General features: G+C 34.6%; 2 protein-coding genes across 5 annotated transcripts; one reads left to right on the top strand and one right to left on the bottom strand.

Annotated features, from left to right (window-relative positions):
- Positions 1-2,339: 2,339 nt before the first annotated feature.
- On the bottom strand, positions 2,340-10,555 carry Tsp74f (Tetraspanin 74F). Of its 2 annotated transcripts, none has more exons than XM_077409071.1 (7): positions 10,288-10,555; positions 5,602-5,699; positions 5,323-5,517; positions 4,766-4,936; positions 4,527-4,619; positions 3,928-4,068; positions 2,340-3,663 (listed from the first exon to the last, which is right to left on the bottom strand). In XM_077409071.1, the coding sequence occupies exons 2-7, from the start codon at positions 5,677-5,679 to the stop codon at positions 3,616-3,618; spliced, it is 726 nt and encodes a 241-aa protein (XP_077265197.1). In that variant the 5' UTR covers positions 5,680-5,699; positions 10,288-10,555; the 3' UTR covers positions 2,340-3,615. The 2 variants fall into 2 exon arrangements, with proteins under 2 accessions (XP_077265197.1, XP_077265198.1); XM_077409072.1 differs by lacking the exon at positions 10,288-10,555 and adding an exon at positions 6,121-6,898.
- Positions 10,556-15,450: 4,895 nt separating this feature from the next.
- Positions 15,451-16,735, top strand: LOC143899089 (uncharacterized). 3 transcript variants are annotated; one of them, XR_013257365.1, is made up of 4 exons: positions 15,451-15,543; positions 15,835-15,960; positions 16,026-16,130; positions 16,335-16,735. XR_013257365.1 is itself a non-coding variant. In XM_077409075.1 (4 exons), exons 1-4 carry the CDS (start codon positions 15,738-15,740, stop codon positions 16,343-16,345), a joined length of 231 nt encoding a protein of 76 aa, XP_077265201.1. In that variant the 5' UTR covers positions 15,699-15,737; the 3' UTR covers positions 16,346-16,735. The 3 variants fall into 3 exon arrangements, 2 of the variants coding, with proteins under 2 accessions (XP_077265201.1, XP_077265199.1); XM_077409075.1 differs by lacking the exon at positions 15,451-15,543 and adding an exon at positions 15,699-15,800 and having other exon boundaries at positions 15,909-15,960; XM_077409073.1 differs by lacking the exon at positions 15,451-15,543 and having other exon boundaries at positions 15,699-15,960.
- Positions 16,736-17,064: the final 329 nt, after the last annotated feature.

Genomic DNA, 17,064 nt, shown 5'->3' with positions numbered 1-17,064 from the left:
ATTAAGTAACGATTCGTGATTCGGTTCGCGATTCTGTTTTTACCAAACATAGTTTGTCCATTTATTAATAAATAATTGATTGATCGAGTCATCGATTAATTTTTCCGTTGTCTCGTGTTTCTACGTTATACTGTTAAAATTTAGATTTGCGACTGATTGTAAGATATAATCACGACGATTTTTATTAGAACGCGATTAACATAAAATTCTTTCATTTTTTGATATAATTTTTTACTTTCTATTGCTGCTGTATAATTTTTGGACGAATACATTAATTACGCGTATCATTGTGAAATTAAAAGCAAAATTAAGTCGCTTAATTAAGATTTTACTAACGATCCAACGTAGTTGTTAATTTTTTCCGATATGATTAACGCGCGCTTAATAACGATCGGAACGATTCGTAATCGACCGTAGTATTATAATCGTCTGCCGGCGCTGTTAATCAGCCGGCATTAAAGGAGTTTGTCTCCTTTTCATTTTCTGGCTGACATACAGCCAAAATGGATTTGGCCAGTAACAACGAAAGGTGAGTCCAATCTTGGCCAAAAGATACGACGGAAATTACGCTACATCTTGTAAGGTAAGGTCTATATTAACCAGAAGGTTTGTAAAGTAAAGTGAACACACACACATGTACATAAGATATAACATATACAAAATAATTTAATATTTCTATTTATTTCCCCAAAGTAGGGCTATTTTCTTTATATTAAATTTTCTCGCATATGTGCGAGATTGGAAAATCCCTCCTTAATTAAATCCCAAACGCGCGCGTGTAAAACCTGAGATTTTACATTTCCCAAATCTCAAGTGATCATATCACTTTGAGGTATCCCGATGGATTAACCAGCAAATCAGGTCGCTTATAAATCGTGTCGCGGCCTGAATTAAAGATTTTTATTAGATTTATACTACATTGCAATACGGGTAGATTGGACAGACACAATAGATAGGTAGGACTATAAACTCGGAATATGGATAGGTAGGTAGGGATACGGGTAGGTATAGTACGGGTAAGTAGGTATTCGGGTAGACAGGGACAAGGGGATATAATTCAATAATTAAAAAGATTGTGGACGAAATGATTATAGTAATAAGTTTAATATAATAATAATAAATATAATTATATTTATTATTATAATATTTTTAACAATAACTAAAAAAATACATTAAATATTACTAATTTTTTTATATTAAATAATTTTTAATATAAAAATTACTTAATATATTGAAAATTAGTATTTTTTATATTAAATACTCTAATTTTTATATTAATTAAGTAATACCAATTTTTACAGATATTGTAAAATATTATGTACTGGTGTATATTGTACCTATAAGTATATATATTTCAAATATATATACTGTAATATTAATTGTGTAAATATAATTGGATGTGTATAATAAGACGGAAATCACGACGTGTTTGGTAAACAGTTTACTTTTTAAAACTTTAGTAGTTTTTATTTGCTAAAAGATTGTTAATAAATTCGGGAGATCTTTTATTCAAAATTTTATATTAGAAATTATCACTATTAGTACAAGTAATATAATTTATTGAATAAAAGTGTGAAAAGGTTCGATGTTAAGACAATTATCATTAACGTGTTAAATTTTTGCTCAAAAAAAGAGAAATAATTATATAGGGAACTCGTGCGCATTGCAATGATCAGGTGTTATAAAAATGACATGTATCAGAATTGATTTGGGATTGTTTCATTCGTCGCGTATTTTTCAGTTTGATCATTGTTATACATCAAAGCTTTGTTTATTTTTTCGCATATTGGTCATTTCCTTTGAGTTTTACAAAAATAGTATGACAATAATTGACATTCTGCTTGATTGAGTAATATAAATAATTTTATTAACGATCTTTTTGGTTGTGATTGCTCGAGTAAATTAAAAATGAAGTAAAAATAATTTTGGACTAGTTATTTAATAATAAGAAATGTTACATAATAGCCACATGTTTTACATTGTGAGAATTTCGTTTTATTGTACGCATACCGAAAGTTGCGTATATAATTTTATGTCAAAAAGAAATATTGTATATAATTTTGTTGTATATTGTTGTATATTGTATATTGTATATTGTATATTATATTTTCAGTTTTGTAATGTAACTTTTTTATAATATTGTAATTGTTTACATATTATAAAATAAATTGTAAATGAAATAAAATAAGTGATAATAAAAAAATGTAAAAAACGGATTCTATAAAGAAAAGAGGACCGCCGATCGGGATCGGCGGGGGTGGTGGAGGGCCTCTATAGGTTGACCTGTTTCTATCGGATAAAATTCTAGTTAAAACTTAAGAGAGATAAGAGAGAGAATATTTAATTTATAACTTGGAAAATGCGAAGTCCAAATCCATGCATTTAATCTCAATTACATTTGGTACAAGCAGGACGGCCTTTAAAAACATTGCTTATACATATTGTACATATTGTAAAATAAATTATAAATAAAATAAAATAAGTGATATATAAATGTAAAAAAAACGCATTCTAAAGAAAAGAGAATCGCCGAAAAATCTTGGTAATTTAATAACAAATATTATTTCAATATTAATATAACAAATATTTTATTAACTTATTTTATTAAAAGACAAGAGCATGACGTATTGAACTAATAAAATTATTTCAAATTAGACTAATGCTGTTAATATATTATTGTTTTGTACAAGATATATTCTTATTATTAATAAATATATTTGGCAAAATATTTTATTTCCGTTGAAGACTCTAAACTGTCGGATCGAAACGTACGTAAAAATTTTTTTCAAATAAAAGAATTCTATATCTCGACGCACCAACAACAGCGCTTGGTTTTTATTTAGCCCATTTTCCTCAATTTAGATTTCCACCAGAGCCTTCATATTTTTTCAAATATATTTATTAATAGTAAGAATGTATTTTGTACAAATAAATCATATATTAACAGCATTAGTCTAATTTAAAATAATTTTATTAGTTCAATACGTCATGCTTTTGTCTTTTAATAAAATAAGTATTTATTTTATTAATATTAAAATAATATTTGTTATTAAATCACCAAAATTTTTTCCAATTAGACCTATGCTATTAATACATCATTTTTTCCGTAAAAAATCTGACATCTGACACTAATCATATGAGATGTAAAAGAGCGGCTATTATAAAATAAAAAGATCAAAAGTATTTATTGAGAGAACTGTATCAATGGACACAATATTATATATACATATTGTATTTATTACGGACAAAATACATATAATGTACGATGCACTAACACACTAGTGATATATATATATATATATATATATATATATATATATATGTATGTAACTAAATGAAAATATCTTAGACATATAAATTACATAAAAAATGTAAAGAGTAATGGTAATCATAATGCGTAATGCTACATATGTGTAACAAATTAGCGAGACCTGTACAATTGGATGGAAATTCAGTTTTTTTTTGTCACGGTGTAATCAACCGCGTTTATGGCGACAAGTAATTTTATTGATTGGTAAAGTTGCGCGAATCTTCTGTAAATGTCGAAGACTCATCACTTCCTCCTTTATTTTTACGAAAACTGCCTCAGCCTCAGACTGTACTGTTGTCCTGCTGTCATTCGATCATTTTAAAGAGTGCGCAGGAGAATATCATTCCGAAGAACTGCAATGATCCGAGAATTAAAATACTTAGTAAATATCAAGGAACGAAGAAAAGGACAGGAATATTTTATTAAACACACGATATGCTCAAGAATGCTAGTCACAATATGACTTTAAGAAAAAGTAAAGAAAATGCTAGACAAATTTTAAAATTAATTTGATCGTAAAGGGAATACTTGTTCGGGTTTGATCGACTTTATAACGTCGAGGGTTCAATTTTAACCGGGAAGAATATCATAAAAATGCAATGTGTGTGCGTTCTTACCATGAGACATGCAAGTGCAATACCAGCGCCACCCATAACGGCCGCATGTTGCTGCATGTAGATTCGCGTTCCGTTGATGCAACCCTCCACGTAAGCGTTGGAGGGATTTACCGTGTCTGGGCCGGCGTTGCAGTGGAATCGCTGCGAGCAGATCGAACGACCATGAGAAACGCGGTTCTTCGTTCGCGAGAAAGCCGATCGGAAGAGTGAAAGTGTGAGAGGCGCAGACCGGGGCGGTTAAAAACTCGGTCGATTAAGTAATTGCGGGCCAAATTGACGGTACTCGACCGGGAGGGAAACTCGGTGTGTCACGTAAAGAATCGCTTAGACTGTAATGCGAATCACGAAAAGTCGTTAACTCTATCGAGGAAAATTCCATTTTGCGCAAAATGTAAATCAGAATCTCACCTTTGAATTAATTGACTTCGATAAAAGTGAGCATTATCAAGCGGAGAGACGTTTATAAACACGACACGTTTATTATATAACGAGATGCACGTGCATAGTAAATTGCCGTAATTATAAGCGCGGACGAAGTCGGTGGATATAAACTATTTCATCGAGTAACGCAATTACGTTAAAATATAATTGATCTTTACCTGGCCAGGTTGAACTTCTCGACAGCAGCTCTCTGGCACATTAAGACCGAAGCTTCCCCAGTCCCTCCAGCTGTTAACGCCGCAACAGTGGAGCTGAAAGCGAGAATTGAATAAGCTTCGGGAAGTTTCGAGCAACAATTGGATTCGAGGAAGATAAAGCGCGCTCGAGATCGCGCCACGAGTTTGATCGTCTGATAAAATTAACTTTTATTCACGTAACGTCCGCGGAAATTATTTACCGTCGATTGCGTGGTGTCCCAGGCGTCGCGAATGGATTTACGATGATCGTAAAGTCGGAGCGAACTTTTCATCTCTCTGTCGAGCGTGCCCAGCAATTTCTCGCGGAAAACGTACCCCAGGACGCCGCCGATGAGCATAGTCACAAACAGCAGGAATACGATTATGAAGTACTGAAAAAAAAAAATTGGATTTTATTAATCGACCGTCACGAGGCGATATCTTGATAAGTTTCGGCGACCTGATGCTTGGAAAGTATAATAAGATCTCCAATGGCCGGTATTCATAGTCGGTTGTTATTTTAAGACCGTCCTAAGTAATGTCTTAAGATGCTAATACGGCTTTGTGATTGGTTAATAACATTTTAAGATTGTACTTAAGACGGTCTTAAATATAAGAACCGACTATGAATACCGGCCAATGTTTAATCAATTTGAGATAAGCTTCTCTTCCGTAAAAATTAAATTCGTCGTTCAAGTCGCCAAATCAGGTAAACGCTGGAAATCGAGACGTTGGTTGGAACGTTTTCCCGGTTCGAAAATAGATCCTTGGTACTCACTGTCAGAAGCATACACTTGACTTCCCGCGACGCACCGACGCATCCGAAGAAGGCGATAAACGCCACGACGATTCCGCCGACCAGTAAAACGTAAACTGCGCCGGTTAACAGATCGTTTCCAACGAGTTCGCCTATCCATGGTACTTTGTCAACCAAGGCCCACACGCCCAAACCCGTTACGACAATCCCGCCAATCTGGAGCATAAATCAATAGTATAAATTTAATTATACATTACTGCGCAGGTATATTAAATCTTCAGCAAAGGGACTGGAACTTACGAAGATAACGAAGTTCGTGAAGAACAGGGAATATTTCATGAAACGTCCGCAGCCATCCATTTCCGTGCCGTATCCCATTCCCTTTTACCTGCGAAACTCTGTTAACAGACCGATAAATAAAAACGCTAATAAAATTAACAATGAAACGCGAGAACGTTAAAAAGACAATAGCGCGGTAGCTCGCAAGTATTTGCTTTTCGTTAACAATTAACGACACTGTAGTTGCTATTTCGTATAAAAGAAAAATTTGAAAAGCGCTTCACTAAAATAAATAGCTCTCTCTTCATCTTTCGCGTTAAAATTAATTAAAGTAAAATGTAGTTGTCAATTAATTATTTCTGTTTTGTTTTTTAATTTTTTCTTAGTTGTTCTTTCTTTGCCTTTTCGTTATATTATTTTGTCTCCTTTTTTTCTGTGGTAAATACGTGATAAATGCAGTGACGTTAAGCGTCCTGATTGTCCCGAAGATGACGCGCCTCAACGAACGTAATTAAACGAATTTTTATAACAGTCACGTACATCGCTCTTAATTATGTTACGTCTCGGTGACATCAGACTTATGTTTGGCCCAGTTTGAAGCACCTTGGCCGTCCACCATAGCCTTGGCCGTATCCATAGGCGCGGGACTTTGTAAGTTTCAGTTCGTATTGAAGAATCGAAACTCACATAACGCGGTGAAAAGCGAATTTCTTAGTCGCGCAATTCGTGTGGCAAACTTTACTAATTAATAAATTAATTATAATAATTTATCGATTAATTATCGACCAATGTCACTTTGATTTTAATTCAGTACATATTCCAAATTATTCATTCCACTGTCCATTTAATTACATTCCTCACGAATTAATCCAATCTAAAGCTAAAATCTAATTCAATTAAGTGCTCCTTCCCTCTCGTTTCTCTGTCGTGCAGTAATTTATATGCGCAGTATAAACTCCGACGTTCTAATAACTATTAATGGGCCGAGAGGCAAAATAGGTGTTCGTGATCAACGCGAATTTTTACGACTCGGCAAGCAGAGTCGGCGACTTCCTGTTTTGAAAATTCTGCGCACACGGCTCAATTGCACGCTATTGTTTGTCGAACGCGTAACAGAGTTCCGCGGCACTCGTCGTCAGCGGCTGATCCTTATCCTCGATCGTAAATCGTCGAAACGATAGGAACGTTTTCGCGTGTACGTTTTCACATAACGAAACCCCGTTTCTGAAAAACGCGTTCACCTGTCGGCACCCTACGTACCCTATGCAGAATACGATCAATGATGCAATAACGCGGCCCCCCAGGACGGCTTTGCGCGCGCGTTGATTGTTATATCGTTCCGCACAACCTCGTATACTACGAACATATAAGATTGCGGATTATACGGACCTCGGTCACGCACCGGTATATCGTCTCGAAAGCGCATGGTGTTACCGAGAGACCGAGAGAGAAAGTTTGCTTCTCTGCCCGCGCATTAAGTAATCCACGGCCAGAGCGAAGAATGAAAATGACGCGACGATGCTCGCACTTGCAATCCCGCATATCTCGCAAGCGACGCGGCCGTGCTTCCTCCGTCTTATCTTGCGAAAGGATTAGATCACTTTATGCTAACCGCGTTCGATTACTCCTCATTTCCACGAAACTACAAGCTGAATATTCCTTTCTCATCCTCGAAGCCTTCCTCTCTCCAACGTTGAATTTCTAATCGTCAGACTCGCGGCATCGCGTCATTTCTAAGAAAAAGCGAGAAAGTCTCCGAGATATATATAAAGTCGCGTTAATTAACTTCAAAGTTAAAAGTTTTTCACAACTGCTTTCAATCGAAGATTCGAGAGGAGCGATGAAAAATGAGTCACACTATACGTCTGGAACACCTTGCGCGCAAAGCTATACGTGCCATTTAGAATTAATTCGCAATTGACGCACAGTTGGCGCCATAGAATCATAAGAACTCTGTTAGATTATTCTTAGGAAAACCGCACGCCCACGATGACGCTAACGCTCATTAATAAATCGCTTCATCTCGGCAAAGCAGAGTACGTACGCGAACTCTCCAATTAAAATCTTCTGACATCATCAGCTAGAATCGCGTCGTATAGTTATCCAGCGGAATGCTGACACATGTGTAGTTTGCCCTACTACAGACTACACTATACGTCGAGCAATATCATCTTTTTCTCTCTCAAAACGACAGACATTTATTTGCTTATTAAGCGCACGACATTACGACGTAATCGCTAACGATTTCGCGGCCGTCGATTCGTGTTGGAGAAACGGAAAGACGCGTGCGTATAAAAATCTACTCTGTCAAACTTATTCTTAGAGTCTTGTCAATATTAATCTTCGACAACCGCCACGTTTTTCCCGCGCGCGAGAAACGCAGCATCCGCGCGTCTTGCCGCACAATCGCGCGCTTATCTGCGCGATACAAAACGTAAGCGAAACGTTTCTTTTTTCCGCGCGCTAAAAATAAACGCGCACACCTGTGAACAATCTCGTTCGCGGTGAGAGAAGAAACATTCGCCGAGTAGGCAGGAGCCGGAGTCTGAGGTGCGGCCCTTCGATATGATGAATAAATCGAAAGTTAAATCTCGACCCGAAGTCAGGCTTTACAATCCTCCGGATAATATTTCCATATAGTACTTCCAGGTAGTATCTATTTAGCCGACCTGTCTCTCGTCATAGTTACTGATTCTCGCAAGCTAACTGACACGTGCAATCGGAGCGCGTTCTTACGCGACGGTCGCGTATCGTTGCTGCTGCGATTTAAGAGCGTCCGTCATCGCGCGATTCGCGGTGGTTTTCATAAATGCCATAATACGGCCAGGGGGAAGAATCGATAATACCGGCTACGACGCCGCGACGTAACGACCGGCGTGTGGAGCATATGGCGTTTCGAAGTCGCGTGGAAACTCCCCGCGAGTGACTTGAATGCGCTCTCGCGAAATTACTTATGTGGAACAAAACATTGCGCGCTTCCAACGCGAGACTCCTCATCGCGTTGATTAGTCATTTGAGGAAGCCTCTCTGCAAAAGTTGAAATATTATGCAAATGTTGAGTAACTTTTGTGGTGAAGCGCAACAATTTTATGACTGTTTTACGGATAGAAGCATTTTTCTCGATGTCTTTTTGTGACATATTCGAAACGCTTGGATATTAATTCAAATGCACATGAGGGTCTCAAATCTGATTTAGTTGAAGGTTCTTAAAATGGTTCATACCGATTATGTAACGTTATGCAGTAAGCTTAAAAAATTTTCGACTCAAGGACAGAAGAAGAAAATAGGATAATATAAAACAATTAGTTTTATTTTTTAGTATAATTACCCTTTATTTCAGTGTATTTTTTAAATAATGAATTAATTATTCTATATTATTAAAAAATAATCTTAAATTCTGTTTTTAGAATGGTTTAATATCGAAAGTAATCTTTTCAATGTTAAATCATTTTAAAGATAAAAATTTTAAATATTTTTTCAATGATATAAAAAAATGAATTTATCGTTCTAAAAAATCTATTAAAATAAAGGGTGATTAGATTAAAAAATAAAAAGGGTTATTGTTTTATTTTACTCTCTTTTGTCTTCTATCCTTAGGCCGGAAACTTTTCTTTAATATATATATTATACAATTGAGAGAGAGAGAGAGAGAGAGAGAGAGAGAGAGAGAGAGAGAGAGAGAGAGAGAGAGAGAGAAGATTTATTTTAATATTTCGATGTAGAAGATTCTTCGTCAATATAATTGTGTTTTAGAGAAAGCCAAACGAAATTGAAGTTGGAAAGAAATAAAAATGTTGTTTCTCGTTTTATATAAAAATTAGTGAATTGAATTATGTAATAATTAATTTAATAAGGAGCGAAGTAATTTAATTATTTCGAGTTTAGTTGCAAAACTTATAAATTAACATTAATCGAAACTATAAGCCTTTTATATCGAAGTGATACGAAACGATATTGTATAAAAACTACTTAAAGACATTAACACGATGGAACTTGACAGTAAACTCGCAATTAGTCGTGCAGTTAGCAACTTTCTCGTTTATTAGTCATCAAGTTGGTTTTAGGTGTAAATTAAATTAACACATTAATCAAGAAAGTTTCCATTGTTGTTCTCGTCTTTAGCCACTTTACAGATTGATATTATTTGACGAACGTGGGCGTAAGTTAATTCACATATCATTTCCTCAATGAACTAGATGATATCTAATTACACTTCCTTTCTGATTCACGTCTTTATAGCACAATGTTATGATAAAACTGTCTGTTAAGTTAAGCGAGCTCTTAACTTAGAAGTTATCTTAAAAGAGTTAAACAAAAGTGTGTGTGTATGTGCCGGCGACTTTATTTATATCAATATTAATACTAATATTAATTTCAAAGATTAATTTCAAAGATTAAGTATTCACATAAGGAGTTTTCGCAGAAGAGACAAAAGTTTCCGATTAGAACTTCCATTTTTTTTTGCCGGAACAAAAAGTCGCCGAACACACAAAACATCGAACTGTTATGATTCATATTTAACTGCCGCGCGTTAAATCGTTAAATGGCGGTTCAACGATGAATCACCGCGACGCAACACTTCGGCGATTCCGCTTCAAACTTCCTCGTTTTAAGACGCGGCGGAGCGAAAAATCATTTTCGTGAGAATCGCACGCGACCGGGTATTCTCTAACGCGCCGATCGATTGCCCAACGCATCTTTACTCACGCTGGTCCCTCGCCGGGTTCCTTTCTCTCGAGCCGGCGGCAGTAGTCGCGGGAAATAAAAAAAATTAAACGATTCCTTTCTCCCGCTTGGAAAGCCTCCCCCGTCTCGAAAGGAAACGTCGAAACGATGGAGTTGTTCGGGTTTCGGGGAAAACTGATAAATCTCGCGATGTCGGAACGAATGTTTCGCTATACAGACGAAAGAATTCGGGAACCAAGTTTAGACGCGCGCGATTTCAGACCGTGTCGGAGTGAAACTGAAACGGTAAGACTGGGTAAGACTGAATTTCTGCCTCGCTCGCACTCTCTCTTTCGATCTCCGTCCTCCTGTTTCCCTCCTGTTTCTCCCTTCCCCTGCCCGTTCTCGTAGTAGAATCCCACCGTCTCTCTTTCTCTCTCATCTCCTCTCCCCTTCTCAGGCGAGTCATCGCTTACCATACCATACACGTTGCGTACGCGTATAGCGTATACTACCGTCGTGATCTAACTATAGTACGAGAGCCATTGTGTATACGAACCATACGAACCGACGCGACGCGCACGAGGAAAACTCACGATGGGGGCCAACGAAAGTGGGGAACCACGTTGGCACATATGCGCCGGTAACACACGCACGCAGCACGATGTATGCGCATGAGTATCCACAAACACATACGCGCTGCGAAACACGCGGGGAACCGCTTCTCGAGGCTCGGAGGCCCCACTTTCGGGTAGGAATGTGGATGTGATAATCAAGCCATTCGTTGCTTGCAGAAGGTGATCTGTTGATTTAATGTTATCTCGATAATTACTACGAGAAATCGAAGATTTTTGCCGCTAAAACGAATACGGTGTATATCACTTTCGTTACGCGGAATTTCATCTTGGGAGACGTCACGCGCGGAGGTGTCTTTCTTATTTAATAATTAATACGCCGAAAACAAAAATAAAAAATATATCTTTAAACGTTTATGTACATGTATATAATTTTTATCATTTTAATTATAAAATTATAAAATAATTCTATAAATAAATTAATTACTTAAATTGATTATCTTTGAATGAAAAAGAAGAGAATATAATTTAAATTATTCTTTTGTGAATTTATAATCTGCTGTTTTTTAATGTAGTTAATGAGTATAAAGTATATACTTCTTGTATATAGGTACTTTTTATTTTGTATATACATTTTTCAAATATTTTTAAAATATATAATTACCGTAGAATTTCATAGAAGGCATAATAAATCGGAAATATATAATATAAGATTAAACTACGAGATGTTATATAACTCAATATAGAGCGTGACCGTTTATCACATGCTTCCGTCATCTCCAAAGTTAGTACACATTCGATTGTAGTAATTTCAAAGTTTGTTTAGCGACTGCTCCACCCAAGTAATAACCGTTGCTTCTAATTGAAGCAATCATCATTCAAGGGTTTTTAATCAAGCCACCATAATAATCAAGCTAGGATAATTTCGACATTATTTCCCAAATCGACAAAATTTACACTTTGTGTAATGTATACATCGCTAAGCTATTTTGAGATATTGAGACGTGTTTGACTTACACAAAATTATTTTAGTGTTTTGTCCACATAAAAATTATCTTAAATTATTTTAAAAATATTTTTCCATTAAAACATAAAAAGCATTTTTATTTCGCGCAAGGGGTTAATGTAAAAATACAAATTATCGTCAGAAATTTGTGAGATACTTTTATGTCAATAATATCCGTGCGCAGATACATGGTCAACGTTTATATTGTCTAGGTCTAGCATATGCTATGGATGTAAAATCTATACCTGTGTCTTGTTTTTCAGCGATCCTTAAGGATTTAACTCATAGATTTAACCTTTCACATTTTTCGAAGAAAACATTATCGGAACTTGAGAAAAACTCTTTGTTTTAAAATATCTTCATAGACATTATTAATATAGACATAAATATTTTTATTCTTTGACATCTGTTGAGAGAATAGGTATAAAATCTATATCTGAGACATTTTTCTCATAAGAGAAAGAAACTTTCTCATATTTTTGTAAATAATTTTTTAGAACTATGATAAACGAAAGGTTGTTTTAAAACCTGTATACATCAGACGTGATTAATGCTTGTTTATTGTGTAAGATTCATTACAAATTAATGGAAAAATTATTAAAAGTATCGTTTAACTTAATTATAATTAGCAAAATGTGAAGTCAAGTTTAGACAGAATGTACATAATGTAGTCATGGCAAAATGTATGTATTTAATATAATCATGATGTGTGTGTGTAAAGGCGGCATAGTTAAATACTATACTTAATCGTATGCTGTTTAATTAATAAATAGTAAAATTATTGTCGGTAAGCAATCTATCTACAGTATGTGACGACAGATTGGCAGCAAATTTGCTCAGATATTACAACAGATCTTTTTTCATCTGATGTCCGCGTTAAACTTGTGTTTTGCTGATAGAGCCTGCCGATATGATTCGACAGCAGATTGTGATCTATAAAAACTGAACAGAAAATTATTCTATTTTATGTTTAAAAAGTAAAAAAAAGTAAATTAATTCTTAAATATTTGAAGCTCATTTGAACTTCCACCGTAAACATTATTCATATTACTCATATTAGACGATTTTTGGCGATCGTTTGGTATGGTTTGGTACATGTACCAAAGTTGCTATCGGTGGTTGCTATTGGTTCTGGTGCAGTTTGGTACCCTTTGGTTGCTTATACCATCAGAGTCACGCCAAAAATCGTCTATTATATTTCCATATTTTTTTGTTAAAATAAATAAGAAAGAAGAAAAATAGGAAACATTTACTGTTAGAATATGCTGAAATAAAAGATAATAATGATAAAATAATTTTCGTAAAAGTAAAATTGTTTTTAAATCTGATATTATTTCTATTCTTTCAGTCAAACACTTTATAAGCAAAATTTTTAGGAAATATAACTTTAGGTTTATTTTTATACGCATAATAAATTGAACGGACATAAGGTGTTTTATAATTATAAATGTTTTAAGGTTAAATAATGGATTAATCCATTAATTTCAAGATATTACATTTATTCATAATATTTTACGTTGTTAATTTTTAATTTAAATTAATTTTTTTTGTAAAATATGCATATAAGGAATGTAACAAGACTCATAAGACGAACTTTAGGGGTCCGGATAATAGTTTCACCAAAAGAATAAATTTTTGTTAAGAAACCCTTGTCCTCCGATGCGTTTTTGAGGAGCTAGTAGTGTATATCACTCCAGTCGATACTAGAGAGAAGCTAATTAAAAGGATTATGATGGCTTTGTGATCAATCACAGGAACAATATTAAAATATTCCAAGCAATAAGAAATTCAATGCTATAGATATGACAAATATAATCAGGTGCAAGGCAGGTACGCTTTCGCACTGTCAACGAGTTTTCTATTAGCAAACCTGCAATAGTATATATTCATATATATGCAATTATTACGAAAATAATAGATCGCGCGCGACACTCATCGTACAGCATTCTTAATTACATCCATATCTATTTGCCATTTATTTATTCTTTATTCTTTACTTTATTATGTATTAGTGAAAAATAACGCAAAGTTTGGCGGAAATTTGAAAATTGTGCGGCCAACTTCGTCACTTATTGCAGCGATAATTACACCTGTTGCGCGTATTTCGTACCCTGAATGATAAACAGTACACGCTCGCTTACGGTTATACTTGTGTTATTACTATTTCAAATTATAACATATGCATGAGTGAGCGAACATGCGAAATGTTAAATTAAAGATAAATATCCGTGGAAATGTAATACGAGCGTCGATTGCTCTGCACGATAAATTTCCAATCAGTGAATCTCGTGGAAATAGCAAGCCATGCACCAATATACGAACACCGAATGCTATTATCAAATATCAAAATGTTAAACTCGCATTTATTAATTAAACGCCTTTCGTCACTCGATCGATTTTCGTACATTATTATTTGTTTTGTAACAGTTTAAATTTTAAATATTTCATTTCATAACGTAGTAACATTTCGTATATGACAGTTCGAGCATTTGTTTTATTCACCCGTGGCGCATAAACCGTGTAACTTTACATATACAGTACAACATTACAGTGGTTACCATTCTTATGGCAACGCTCGAACAAAGAGATAACTAAACGAGCCACGCGTGTTTAGCGTGCTGCCGTAATTAATTATAATACATCAAATAAAATACTTGATATGTGTTTTAAGATTTTAAGAATGATTGCAATTTCATAAAACCACGATTTACTATTAAAATCGCGTGAGATTTCTTCAAAATTGCTCTGAGATTCAGGCAAAATGTTTTTCTGAATCTCCGGGGCTCAGATAAAAATTTTTATCTAGATCTGTAGGGATCCACAACACTTTTCTTTCTTTATATCTCAGATAAACATTAGTATTTTTTACCTCTTTTTTTTTAATTGAAACACTAAGGTTTGCTTAAGCAAACTGCATAAATTTCATTTTAGAATCATAAATAGAAAAAAAGTTATAAAGGCTTAAGGCAAAAGGAGAATTTTTATACGTCCAGAAAAATCACGTGTTTCTATATGTTTCTTGTATATAAACTTATACAGAGATTTAACCGATTTTTGATACTTGAAATTGATACCCGATTAGTATAGGCAGAGAGAAACGACAATACAAATATTGTGCGCGTATACATTATATATTGTACTTTTCGTTTAGTTTTTTACATTATTACTATATTGTTCGTGTGAATCTTATAATCTTATAATAATGAGAATAAAATTAATTTAATTTAAGTTCAAATTAATTTAAATTAATAATAAAAATAAAAAAAATAGTAATTTAAACCGAAGCATCGTTGGGGCGCCGCTCGGTCTGTCACTTTTCACGTCTATGGTCGGAACGCACGCTGCTCCGAGCCCGAGCCTGCAAGATGGCGACGAGTGTTTTCAGGGTTATATATAGGTGCGGTTCCTTCGTCTGAGCGCGATCTCGTAGTTGTCGCGCCAGCACCAGTGCGCGACACTCCGTTTCTCGCGTAGTAGGTAGTAGGCCGTGACCGCGAGAAACTACGGAAATCCCTACGGCTCACCAGCGACTGTGTCGCTAGTAGTGGTTATTCGTGCAACTAGTATCACGTTTTGCTTCGCGCAGCGCGTGAGTCGGGTGCAAGCAGCAAGTTGTGTTGCTTAGTGCAACTAGTTACATCCAGAGTGGGTCTGAAACATAACCTTACTGTCAGAGTGATAAAATTGCACAAACTTGAACATTTATTAATATTTTGGGTAATTTGTCACATTCGAAGTTTGACATATTCATGATTGTGTACAACTAACAAAATGTGAAATGTTTTTTGGTTTTTTACTGTAGAGGTTTGATTGATTTTGCTGCTATTCATGTATTACATGTTCGATTTTATGTTTCAGATAATTTCTTCTAGATTATTTTGCTGTCAGAAATAGCTTGTAATTTTGAAGACATGAATCACATTATAGTGAAAGATGAAAATAGTACTGTCAAACTGCCAACACAAAATTGCAGGGTTCGTTTTAAAAGTGTAAAAACTTACTTTCCAGAAGCAAGTGGCCTTGTCTACTATGATTCGGACAATGAACAATGTGGTCTCGAATTAATTAATGATGAATTTCAGTTAATCCCCGGAAAAATTGAGTACAGAATTTTTTATGCTAATTTATCAAAACGTGAGTATCCTTATTCTGATAGTTTAATGTAAATTGAATTAAGTTATGTTAATGTAACCTTGCAGATCCGAACTTCAAAAATGAAGGTAAAAAGAAAAGATTTCAGGAAATAATGGCTATTATTGACGGAGAGGAAACAATTCTTCTGGGACGAATTTTTTTGAAAAAAAGTAAAGGTTTTGGATATTGCATTTTTTATTTTTATCAGTTTTTATTTTTAAGACATAGAAAGGTATTCGAAAAATTTATCAATCCTGCATTCTGCCTGAATAGAGAATATTTATCGTCACTGATTTCGGAAGGAATTAATGAAGATTTACATTATTATGTACACTAGGGAATTCTTGGAATAACTTTTTCTTTATTCTTTTTAGGTCGGTGTTAATAAAAATGTAAAACGAATTATTCATATCGGATGGAAACACAAGATAGATGAAAGAAATAAATTCATTCACATAAAGGAGCCAATCGCAGGTGCCAAGACGATAGAATTGGACCAAGCAAAAAAATATCGACTTGCCAAAGTGAAAAATATGATACTCGAGGCAATGAAAAACCGAAGAGAATTCTAAATATTTCGAAGGATCGGTCGTTGACATAGGTAATTACAACGGAGAGATTTATGATGATTTTCGCAGTTGTAGTGAAGAAAACTTTGGGATTTTGTTCAAAAAATTCGTTCAAGGAATTCAACATTAAGATTATATTTATTGACTCAGAAAAAATCAGTACCTAATCGAAAAACGACAGAAAATAGTTTTTTAGAGGACAAACAATTATCAACAAATGAGCCAATTTCATTGCCAGTGAATCAGATAAAAAATGTTTTCTCATCAAAGTTGAACGATCTGAATATTGAGCAAAATAGAAATAAAAGACGTAATTTCCCAAGTGCGGAGGAATGCAGTAGTAAAAAAAAAATTCTATTTACTACCAAAAATAGTGCTGCTATATCATCTAAAATTCATATTATAACAAATGAAATCATTTCCAAAGAAAATGTAAATAAAAAAACGCAATTTTTCAAGTGCGGTAGAATTGAGTAGTAAAAAAAGTATTAAATTTACTACAGAAAATCGTGCTGCTGCATCGTCCAAAATTCAT

Source organism: Temnothorax americanus, unplaced genomic scaffold, assembly GCF_048541705.1.
Source record: "Temnothorax americanus isolate GAGA-0224 unplaced genomic scaffold, ASM4854170v1 Scaffold25, whole genome shotgun sequence".
NCBI lineage: Eukaryota > Metazoa > Arthropoda > Insecta > Hymenoptera > Formicidae > Temnothorax > Temnothorax americanus.
This window is presented reverse-complemented; position numbering and strand designations above follow the sequence as displayed.

Excerpts from the sequence above, each read along its gene's own strand:
- Tsp74f (XM_077409071.1), bottom strand. The coding sequence starts at position 5,679 with ATGGGATACGGCACGGAAATGGATGGCTGCGGACGTTTCATGAAATAT. Across the intron at positions 5,518-5,601 it reads TCACGAACTTCGTTATCTTC|ATTGGCGGGATTGTCGTAAC; the intron begins GTAAGTTCCAGT and ends TTTATGCTCCAG. Across the intron at positions 4,937-5,322 it reads TCAAGTGTATGCTTCTGACA|TACTTCATAATCGTATTCCT; the intron begins GTGAGTACCAAG and ends TTTTTTTTTCAG.
- LOC143899089 (XM_077409073.1), top strand. The coding sequence starts at position 15,738 with ATGAATCACATTATAGTGAAAGATGAAAATAGTACTGTCAAACTGCCA. Across the intron at positions 15,961-16,025 it reads TTATGCTAATTTATCAAAAC|ATCCGAACTTCAAAAATGAA; the intron begins GTGAGTATCCTT and ends GTAACCTTGCAG.